At 41.0% G+C, this 12,089-nt stretch overlaps 1 protein-coding gene across 11 annotated transcripts in view; it reads left to right on the top strand.

Moving 5' to 3' along the window:
* rims1a (regulating synaptic membrane exocytosis 1a) overlaps positions 1-12,089 on the top strand; it is an 879,579-nt gene that overhangs the window by 827,270 nt on the left and 40,220 nt on the right. For all 11 annotated transcript variants that reach the window (XM_072557828.1, XM_072557837.1, XM_072557845.1 and 8 more), the window contains 2 exons: positions 2,084-2,193; positions 7,672-7,773. In XM_072557828.1, the coding sequence (XP_072413929.1) occupies positions 2,084-2,193; positions 7,672-7,773 (212 nt within the window). The remainder of the gene's footprint in view (positions 1-2,083; positions 2,194-7,671; positions 7,774-12,089) is intronic.

The following is a 12,089-nucleotide window of genomic DNA, read 5'->3' as shown; positions in this document are numbered from 1 at the left end:
AGCCTATACTGTGATTGAATTTCTAGAAGGCTTTTTTGTTCCAGAAAACAGAAGTTCATAATGCAGGGGGTAATATATTTGCATGGATATAAGATTGGCTATCTGGCAGGAAACACAGCAGAAATAAATGAATACTGTGCATAGTTGTGCTGTCCTTATTTAAAAAAGGATGTAAAGGAGATACAGAGGGGATTTATAAGAATACCTGGAATCAACAGGTTGTCTTTGGAGGAAAGATTCGGCAGACTAGGCTTGTCTTCACTGGAGTTTAGAAGAGTGAGGGATCACTCAATTGAAGTAAATGAGTGGATATGGAATGGATGTTTCCTCTTGTCGTCCAACGAGAAGACACTGCATTTTTTAAAAAATACCTTTATGACAGAAATGAGAGGAGGATTTTTTACTCTCAAAAAGTTAGGTAATTTTGAAACTCTGCCTCAGAAGGCAATAGAGACAAGGTAATTGAATACTTCTGAGGCAGAGATATTTAGATAATTGTTAGGCAGGAGAATCACAGGTTTTCTGGGGTAAATGGAAATACAGATTTTAAAACAGAAGGAGATCAGCCATGATTTTATTGAATGGCAGAACAAACTCGAAGGACCGAATGATCCATTTCTGTTTTTAATTTGTAAACTTGTAACAGTTGAGTTGAGATCAGTGGGTATCAGTGATGATAGGGAGGCAAAGTACTGACGTCCTCATTCTGGTTGGGTATTGGCAGTCTTCAAATAAAGAGTGGTTGGTAGCTGCTTTGTGTTCTTCCATGCAAAATCAATCTTGGTGTAACTACGTATTATGTTTTTAATTTATGCATGCCAAGGTCTGAACATCTATTTGAAGTATATAAAATACATGCCACTTTTCTGACATGAGCAATGTTTTGGACAGTTAAGTTCCAGGCTTAGAAAGGCCATTTAGTGTTTGTAAACAGGCACTGCACAGTGTCTCTGCCATAAACTGTAGCTCAAATGTATACTCCATACACGGGCAATTCTCCCTGTCTCAGACCAAGTCACACTGTTTCAAATCCAGTTGTATCATTCACAAAGACGGCAAATATTAGATTCAATAAGTAGAGGCTTGAGACGTACCTGAAGGAAGAGGAAGTAGAAAGCAGGTGAGGTGAATTAACCAGAGAGGGCTGAAACTTGCGAGAAATATAGTGATACATTGTAATTATTATTATGCAATTGAAATCCTGTTTGCCATTTCCAGCCTTGATAAACCTTCAGGCTAATCTCCAACTCTCCATCAGTTCCAGTTGAATCTGTTCTAAGGGCTTTTGTCCTACTCCAGTCCACATCACCAGCCATTGATTCTAATAACTCTGATCTCTCAGTATTAGGCTTCATCATCTTACATTTCCCTAACTCTATGTGTTCACTCAAGCTAATTTATTACTTAATTATCCAACCAGATGAGCTATCCTCTGACTCATGGCTCTTGTCCCAAACTTCTGCCTCTCTAATACATAGCATTTGTGGAGAGAACACCCCAATTAAGATTCTAGGTATAAAGCTTATATTCAGAATAGGAGAAAGAATTAAATCAGATATTTAATTTCAACAATACAAAGAGACGCTAAATAAACTAAGGATATTAGAATGACAAAGAACTGGAGAAAATTTGAGCTAATTTGAGTCAACATAGAGTAGAATCTAGAAAATTTGAAATATTGAAATGCCCTCTCAAACCAAGATTTTATCACCCAGTATGATGATTTCCTTTGTCTATTTTCCATTGTGCCTAGAGTAAAGTGTTTTGAGTCATTTTTCAGCATTAAAGATATGGTCAAATGGAAGCTGTAGCTCCTGGGTGATGACTGGTGACTCCAGTGAGTATTTCCATGGGAGAGATGGGAAGGAAAATTATATTAGAAGAAAAGCTAGTCATTGAAATGGTTTACTATGAACTAACAGCTGACATGAGAGGACTGATTTTCATCAGGAGAACTGCAGTTTCCCAACCCATACTTCATGTGAGTGCCATCCTTTCTTGAAGCAGTGAATCACCAGGTTAAGTTGAAGCAATCATTCAGCAGAATAGTTCCAGCTGCAATAAGTGCTATTGTCTGTTTCAGTTTATTCCCTGGGATGAGACTGGGAGCTGACAGTCAGTTCAGTGAATTCCTCGATGGACTGGGACCTGCACAACTTGTTGGGAGACAGACATTAGCAACACCTGCCATGGGTAAGTGATGATGGTCACCAGAATTGCATTGAATATTATTTGTAAACTTTTTAACCAAAATAGACCATGGGCGTTTATTTAAGAAGCATGAGAGAGCCAGGTTATTTTAAATTTAATTTAGTAAATATTTCTGTACATATGGATCAAAATTCTTTGTGTTTTGCCTCGTCTTTCTCAGTGATACATTTTGAAAGTTATTTTGAGAAAGTGTTTTTTGTTGGACCTTTTCAACCTTGTTGTATTTAAGGTTGAATGTCCTGATAATTAATAATTACGCAAAAACGAATAAGTGGTGCATTGTGGACAAATGAGGCATTAGTGTAGAGTAAATGGAATTTCTTCTTGAAGTGCTGTCCTGTCACTCAGCAATGCTATGCACATATTTTCCCCATGTTAGACAATCCCAGATTTTGGATGTAGGTTTGCTCTTTGAGCTGGAAGGTTCATTTCCAGACGTTTTGTTACCTTACTAGGTAACATCTTCAGTGGATCTCATGTGAAGCAATGCTGAAAATTCCTGCTCTCTATTTATATGTATATATTTATATTTATATTTATATTTACATATAAATAGGAAGTAGGAATTTTCAGCATTGCTTCGCGTGAAGTCCGCTGAAGATGTTACCTAGTAAGGTAACAAAACGTCTGGAAATGAACCTTCCAGCTCAGAGAGCAAACCTACATTCAAAACTTCAACCTGAGCTACAAATCTTCTCAAAACTCACTAATCCCAGATTTTATCTGTATCAAATGACAATTGGCTTAGAGTTTGGAGAGGAATTCTGTTAGACAATATGGGTTAAGTGCTCCAAGTCCATGAAAAAATTTTATTTTTTTGCACACTGACAATCCAGAGATGTGAGAGGGGCAGTCGGGTGAGCTTGATGAACATCTACTATGGTAAGGTACAACAAGGTTAAGGGACCAAATAATCTATTCCTGCTCCTATTTCTTAACTTCTTTCTCTTAAACTGGTTTATGAAAAATGCAAATGCAAAGAAACTGAGACAGACAAGTAAATTGCTGGAAACACACAGTATCTGTGCAAAGAACACTGAGTTATGCAAGACGGCCAGAAGCTAGAGTAGATTAGTGTAGATTCTAGTATAGATTCCCTACAGTATGGAAACGGCCCTCCGGCCCAACAAGTCCACACTGACCCTCCGAAGAGTAACCCACCCAGACCCATTCCCCAACCCTATATTTACCCCTGACTAATGCACCTAACGCTATGGGCAATTTAGCATGGCCAATTCACCTAACCTGCACAACTTTGGATTGTGGGAGGAAACCGGAGCACCCGGAGGAAACCCATACAGACACGGGGTTTCCACAGAGACAGTCACCCAAGGCCAAAATTATACCTGGGTTCCTGGTGCTGTGAGGCAGCAGTGCTAACCACTGAGCCACCGTGCCACCCCAGATTGCTGCAGGAGGAAGGAGAGGGTGGAGTGATGTGCGGTCTGGGCGGAGGGGGAGAATGCAAACTTACGTCAGCCTTTACAGGTTTACGGTGGTCAAGGTCGCTTTGTGTGCTGAGGAGTTTAAATGTGAGGCGGTTCGCGGGGGTGGGGGAAGGGTGGCGGTTGTTTATTTGGCGGCAGTGAAGCCATTGAGGGAGAGTGGGATCAACCATTGTTGGGACAGAGTGGGTCGTGATAGATTCAACACCGCCCAATTCCAGGAATCCTGCAATGAGTAACTCCTCTTCCAACTCCTCAAAGCTTGTCCACCATTTGCCAGATATGTGCAGCTCCAGAACTCTTGAATGGCATCCTGAAGTAACTGCACAGAGACTGGTATCCCATCATCAGGTCACCCTTATGCAGTGCATTGGCTATGACCAATGAGCTCAAAGTTAGTCTGTGAACTTGGGAGATTCTAAATCCCCTGTTTACATTTTTAATTTTTTTTAGGCAGTTTAAATCTCCTAGTTATATTTATTTTTCATTTTCTAATTTTTTTTCTCATTTCAGCAGTAATGCTCATATTCCTCAGCACCCATGTGTGTGTGTACGTGCAAGATCCAGTGAAAAACACCAAGTGAAAATTCCACCACCAGAAACATCACCCATGCGCCCAATGAACCAGTGATAAGCAAAGCCCAGCGTGAGCAATGCTTACATGAAAAAGGTGAAGGGGTGGGTAGGGACTAAATCAAAACAGAATTGGAGGAGGAAACAAAGCACTACATTCCCCGCAGTGCTCACCTGTCCCGAAAGAGTCACGTGCTTATTTTTTTTTGTCTTTACCAGGAAGAAAAAACACCCAAATGGCCAGTGACAAGCAGTGCCCTTCTCTTTAGGGGCAATGCCTATGTGAACGCAAAAGTGAAGGAGAGGCGATGGAATAAATCAAAATAGAATCAGAGAGGGGAATAAGACACTCCATGGCTCACAAGGCCCACCTTTCCCTGAAAACCTTCAGTGTTCTGGTAGACACTGTGTTTCTTCTCCAGAAACACCCAGGCCTGAAAGTGGAGCAGACAATTGGCTATAACACCCCCCTCCACAGCCTGCTGCCTGGGCCTGTTTATGGCCAACCTGACCAGGCCCAGCAGCAAACTCACTTGGAGATTCTCTGAGCTGGCCTCCCCAGCTGCACCGGATGCCTACAGTTTTTTTCCTTTTCTTTTAAGAAAGCTAATTGAATGCTATCCTTTATTGTGAAAGGATAAGCCTATTACAGGATGTATTGCTTCAACAATATAAGGCATTGTTGAGACCACTTCTCAAACACTGTGTGCACCTTTGATCTCCTTATGTAGGGAAAGATATAAAAGTATGCTGGATTCAGCTCAGAGAAGGTTTACTAGATTGACACCTAGAATGGGAGAATTATCTTATGAGGGAAGGCTGGACAGGCTGGTCTTGTTTTCTTGGCATTTAGAAGGATGAGGGGGTGACCAGATTGAAGTTGTTACAATCTTGAACAGTATTGATAAGGTAGATGTAGAAATCATTTGAGGGAGTCTAGAACTGCAGGGCATTGTTTTAACATTAGCAGTCACCCTCTCAAAACAAAGTTGAGGGGATTTTTTTTCTCTTGGACAGTAATTAATCTGGAATTCTTTATCACTGTCGAAGCTGTGTTGTTAAATCTACTCAAGGCTAAACTGGATAGTTAGCACTGCTGTCTCACAGCACCAGGAACCCAGGTTTGATTCCAGCCTTGGGCAACTGTCTGTTTGGCTTTTGCGCATTCTACCCATGTCTGGGTGCATTGGTTTCCTCCCACAATCCAAAAATGTGCAGGTTAGGTGAATTGGCTATGCTAAATTGCCGATAGTGTTCAGGGATGTGTAAGTTAGGTGCATTAGTGTGGGGTAAATGTAGAGTAATGGGAATTGGTTTGGGTGGGATACTCTTTGAAGGGTTGGTGTGAACTTGTTAGGCTGAAGGGCCTGCTTCCACACTGTAGGGATTCTATGATTTTTAATCAGAAAGGTGATCAAGGATTATGAAGAAAAGACAAAAAAGTGTTATTGAGGATTATCAGATCAGCCACGATATCTTTGAAAGATAGAGTGGGTTTAATGGACTGAATTACCTATTTCTGCTCCGATGTCTTCTGATCTTACACAGTATTGTTGATAAAAAGATTCATGCCAGCAAAGCTTTTTGTCTTGCACACATCAGAACAGACACACACAAAAAAAAACAAATTTCAAAGGGAATGACAGTTTACACTCCGTGAGAAAAGGCTATCTATACAATTGGTAGGCAGACTGAAATTACCGCACAGTAGCGATTATCCCAACACCAAGTCACTCTTGATTTACACGTGTACAATATAGTTCAGCCAGTTCAGAGTCAATCTCCAGAACTGAGAAGATTCGAAGTCCCCTGGTTTTATATTTTTCTCCTTTTTGTATTTATGTTGAAGTGCTTATTCCTCCCCAGCACCCATGTTGTGTGTGCGTAGGTGTAGAACACAATGAAGAACAACGTGTGCAGAAAACCTTAATGGCATTCCACGACCAACATGAAAAGAAACACCCAAGTGACCAGTGACAAGCAGTGCCCTTCTCATTGAGGGCAATGCCTACATACACGAAAAAGGGAGGGCAGGGATTAAATCAAAATAGAATCAGAGGGGGAAATAAAACACTCTGTGTCCTGCGGTGCCCATCACTCCTTGAAAACCTGGAGGGTATTTGTAGACACTGGGTGCTTCTTCTCCAGGGACACATGGGCCTGAACATAATCATGGAACAGAAGCAGGCCCTAATGAACCCCTTCACAGCCCACTGCCTGGATATATTTATGGCCAGTCCGGCCATCCCCAGAAGCAGATCCACAATGAGATCCTCTGACCTGCCCTCTTCCCTCCGCACTGGGTGCCCAAAGATCATGAGCGTGGTTGAAGTGCAACCAAAAACACAAAAGAACATCTTTAAGAAAACTAAAAAGGGAGTGAAGATGCCCGTATATACCCCCTTATTTATTTATTAGCCAACTCAAGAGCCACTTCCCCACAAACAAGAAAAACCAAAAAAATCCCCACAGTAACACTGGCTATGGCTGGCCAGCTCAGATTCCGTCCTCACCTAAGGAGATTCTAATCTCCTTACTTTTATAATATATGTATTCTTTTTTTGTCCCGTGTTTATTTTTTTTTCTGTGATCAAACAGTGACACTCTAGTTTATTTTTTTTCTCCCTTTTTTCTTTTTTCTCTTCTTTTTATTTTGGTATTTTGTTTTCTTTTTTCTTAACCCCCCACACTACCGCCTAACTGCAGTAGTGCTTATTTTTTTCCCCAGCACCCATGTTGTGTGTGTGCAGGTGTGAGACACAGTGAGAGACACAAGGTGTACAAATCTTTATTCAATTTCCACCACCAGGAAGATAGGAAAACACACGAGTGGCCAGTGACAAACAGTGCCTTTGTCCCGTATTTATATTGGTCAGTTAGTGTTTCCTGATTGGCCCTGATTAACACAACCTGAGTCAAGAATATCATAGTCAATGAGTTACATCTCTTTCAATCAATATACATCCCATCTGCTAGTTTTAGCATGAACCCCTTTCACCATCAGTACACAGTGACTGCAATGTGAACCAGTGTGACAGAATGCACTGCAATGCTTTTATTTTCTGTTTTCATTTTAAGTTTTGAACATTTGTAATAGTTTATTTTTGTCCATGTTCTGTTAATGTTTAATTTGATGAGGACCTCTGATGGTGAGACTTGCACTAATATTCAGATTTAACTACTTTGCCTCTAATGTAAACCTCATTATCTTGGTGTCATTATGAGAAAGTATTCTTCCATTGTTGAGAAATCCCTCAGATCTCCTGTGACACATTCTTTCCTACATCAATCTGGGTTAAGAAAGGTATGAATTTTAGTTGAGATGAGTCCTATTGCCTGTTCAATTTTTGGTGTCTGTGAGGATATATTAAAGATGCATTCTTGAATTTTGGACCTGGGAATTTATGTATCTTCAAAGTTTAAATATCTTTTGTTTTCTTAGGTGACATTCAGATTGGGATGATGGATCGGAAGGGACAGTTGGAAGTTGAAGTGATTCGAGCCCGAGGCCTCAGTCAGAAAACAGGCTCAAAATCTCTCCCTGGTAAATAGACTGAACATCATTTTATGTCTTCCCATCTTCTGGATGCACTGGACCTGGAAAGGCTGAACAGTGACAGTGTGAAGCAAGAGCGAAATTCACCTTAATGTGGGAGGCACTTTGAGAAAAGAAACTGCAGAAAGATGGCTTAGCAAGGGCTAAGATGGTGCACACATTAGGTACAGTCTTAAGACTGGAACAGTTGGATGGAAGTTTTATGTCAGTTAGTTATATTCCAAACAAGCAGTTAGGGAGGTCTAAAGGATAATTCTTGGTTGATAGCCAGAAACTTTACATCTGATTACCATTTAAGACCTCTGAATACCAGCTAGAGAGTAAATTGCATGAGTATGAGGTGAAACCATAGACCATAATAAATAGGAACAGGAGTAGGTTGTTTAGTCCTTCAAACCAATTTCATGCTTGATCCAGCACTTCTCATATCCACTTTCCTGCCCTTTCCCCGGAACCCTTAATTCCCCTACTGATCAATAATCTAACTATTTCAACCTTACCGCAGCTTTCTTTGGTAAGGAGTTCCAAAGACATCATCCCTCTGAGAGAAGAAATTCATCCTCATCATGTTTTAAACGGGCATCCTTTAATTCTGAGACTAGATTCTCCCATGACGAGAAATATCCTCTCAGCATGTCCTTGCCCTGAGGATATGTTATGTTTAAATGAGATCACCTCTCATCCTTCTAAATTCTCATGAGGCCAAATCTATTTAAATTTTGCTTCTAAGACAATCCGCCCATACCAGGGATCATCCTAGTGAACCTTCCTCGAACTTCTTCCAGTAAAATAATATATTTTCTTAAATAAGGGACCAATACTCCAGTGGTGGTATCACCACCACCTAGTACAGTTGCAGTCAGACTTCTCCACACTTACACTGCAACAAGGATGAAAGAAAGGAAGACAAGATTCAGGAACCTTGGATGGCAAGAGATATTGAAAGGTTAGTCGAAAAGAAAAAAAATGTATATTTGAGGTTTAGGAAACTGAAATTAAACAAAGCTTGAGGAGTATAAAGAAAGCAGAAAAGAAACATGAAATTAGGAGGTCTAGAAGGGGGCAGGAAGTGTTCTTGGCAATTAGAATGAAAGAAAATTCCGAAGTATACTATACATACATTAGGAACAAGAAGGTAGCTAGGGAAGGAAAAGAATTTATGTGTGAAGCCATAGAAAGTGGATGAAGTCCTTAATAATTACCTTGCATTGATATTCACCAAAGAGAAAAGCATGGATGATGGTATGGTTGGTAAGATATTTGTTGATACTATAAGGCATGCTGATATTAAGGAGGTGGTAGTGTTAAAACATAGAACAATACAGCGCAGAACAGGCCCTTCGGCCCTCAATGTTGCACCAACCTCTGAACTATTCTCAGCTCGTACCCTTACACTATCCCAAAATCATCCACATGCTTATCTAAGGATTGTTTAAATCTCCCTAATGTGGCTGAGTTGACTACATTAGCAGGTAGGGCATTCCACGCCGTTATCACTCTCTGCGTAAAGAACCTGCCTCTGATATCTGTCTTAAATCTATCACCCCTCAATTAGTAGTTATGCCCCTGTGCACACACGCTGACGCCATCATCCTGTCTACCCTATCTAATTCTCTGATCATCTTGTATGTCTCTTAGCCTTATTCTTGCCAATGAGAACAGTTTCAAGTCTCTCAGCCTTTCCTCAAAGACCTTCCCTCCAGACCAGACAAAATCCTGGTAAATCTCTTCTACACCTTTTCCAATACTTCCACATCCTTCCCGAAATATGGGGACCAGAACTGTACACCATATTCCAAGGGTGGCTGCACCAGCATTTTATATAGTTGCAGCATGATATTGCTGCTCCGGAACTCAATCCCTTTACGAATGAAACCTAACACACCGTATGCCTACTTAACAGCACTATCCACCTGGATGGCAACTTTCAGGGATCTATGTACATGGACTCTGCACATCCACACTACCAAGAATCTTTCCATTGACCTAGTACTCTGCCTTCCTGTTATTCTTCCCAAAGTGCATCACCTCACATTTAGCTGCATTGAACTCGATTTGCCACCTCTCAGGCCAATTCTGCAGTTTATCCAAGTCCCCCTGCAACCTGTAACATTCTTCCACACTGTCCACTACTCCATTGGCTTTATTGTCATCTGCAAATTTACTAACCCAACTATCTATGCCTATGTCTAAGTATTTTATAAAAATGACAAACAGCAGTGGCACACCACGAGTAACCGGACTCCAGGCTGAATATTTTCCATCAACTACCACTCACTGCCTTCTTTCAGAGAGCCAGTTTCTAATCCAAACTGCTAAATCACCCTCAATCCCAAGACTCTGCATTTTCTCCAACGGCCTACCATGTGGAACCTTATCAAAGGCTTTACTGAAGTCCATGTATACCACGTCAATTGCCCTACTCTCATCTACATGCTTGGTCACCTTCTCAAAAAACTTAAAGAGGTTTGTGAGATACGACCTGCCCTTGACGAAACCATGTTGACTATCTGAAATCAAATTGTTGCTTGCTAGATGATTATAAATCTTATCTCTTATAAACCTTTCCTACAACATAAATTGTGTTTTGCTTAACACCAAGTGGTTTGACCAGTTCTATCACATCTAGAACACCCACTTCAAATCTACTGGTCTATAATTATCTGGGTCATCTCTGCTGCCCTTCTTGCAATCCTCCAGTCCTCTGGTACCAAACATGTAGAAAATGATGATTCAAATATCAAAGCCAAAGTGTCTTGAAAAATGTTAAGGTCGATAAGTCTGAATGGCTTGACGGAATCTATCCAGGATACTGAAGGAGGCTAAAGAGGAGATTTCTGTATCCTGTTTCACCACAGGCAAGACCCAGAAGACTGCCGATTGGCCAAAGTTGTTCAAGGATAACATGGATAACACAGGAAATTACTAACTAGTCAGCCTTATATCTGTGATACGGAAATTATTGGAGAAGATTCTTAGAGACAGGATTTCCTCACATTTGGAGAAGAATAGACTTATTAGTGATAGTCAGTATGGCTTTATGCACTGAAGGTCTTGTCTTACAAACTCAATTGAGTTTTTTAAAAGCAGTAACAAAGATGATTAAGTCACATGGCACCACGTAGACAGAAAAATGACTAATCATTGAGGTCAGAGGGTAGTTGTGGAGGTGTATTTGACTGACTGGTATTCTGTGACCAATGGTATTCCACAAGAATCAGTTCTGAGACTTCAGTTGTCTGCTTAGTCAGTCCAAGCAGTGACAGCAGCAACAACAGAGTGAACCTAGGAGTAAACAGTGGCTGGAGTAGCAAGATAAAAACCTGAGGAATGGAGACTGGACCAAAGTCAGTCCAAGCAGCAACAGTGGCGGCATCAGAGTGAAGGAGAGCGAACCTGGAGTGTTTGTAATCTTGTTAACCTTGTGCCAATTATTTCATGGGTTAGGTCGTAATCAGAGGTTATTATCTCATTGGTTCTGCTTTCTAATTTAGGCCTTAGCTGTTTAAATTCCACCAGCACAGCATCTTTCCTTATGCTTCCAATAAATTTGGTACCTGCATGGACCACAATAACTAGATCTTTCTCCTCCCACCCCATGTTACTCTGCAGCCCAGATAAGATATCCTGAACCCGAGCACAAGGAAGGCAACGCTGCCTCTGGGACTGTCAATCCTGGCCACAGAGCATAGCGTCTATTGCCCTGACCATACTATCCATGATTACAATTTCATTTCTCTAGTCTCCCCTTACCTCTTGAATAGCTCTCTGTTCCATAGTGCTATGATCAGTTTATCACATCCTGCCTACAACCCCCACTCTCAGGTAGCAGGAACCTGAAATTTGTTAGGCAGGCTCAAGGGCTGAGGCTCCTGCAGCATTTCCTCCTGGATCACTCGACACACCTCGCTCATAGTTCCAACATCCTATCCCTGACTAATAACCAAATTCAAGGTAGTAAATCAAAGGATGTCCCTGCCGCCTGAAACACAGCATTCAGGTAACTCTCTCCCTCCCTGATGTGTCATTGTCAAAGCTCAGACTCCAGTTTATCAACCCTGAGCCGGGATTCCTGTATCAAAACTTGATACAGGCATGATCACTGTGGACCACAATGGAGTTTCCCAGCTTCCACATCATACAGATGTTATGGACCAGATCAGACCATCTCAAAATATTTTAATAAAGTAGCCTAGACCCTAACATTTTCTTATCTTAAAGGTAGATTTGAAGTGGGTGTTCTAGATGTGATAGAACTGGTCAAACCACTTGGCGTTAAGCAAAACACAATTTATTTAAACACT

This window comes from Chiloscyllium punctatum, chromosome 3 (assembly GCF_047496795.1).
Source record: "Chiloscyllium punctatum isolate Juve2018m chromosome 3, sChiPun1.3, whole genome shotgun sequence".
Classification (NCBI taxonomy): domain Eukaryota; kingdom Metazoa; phylum Chordata; class Chondrichthyes; order Orectolobiformes; family Hemiscylliidae; genus Chiloscyllium; species Chiloscyllium punctatum.
The sequence above is the reverse complement of the archived record's forward strand: the minus strand, read 5'-3'. Positions and strand labels throughout refer to the sequence as shown.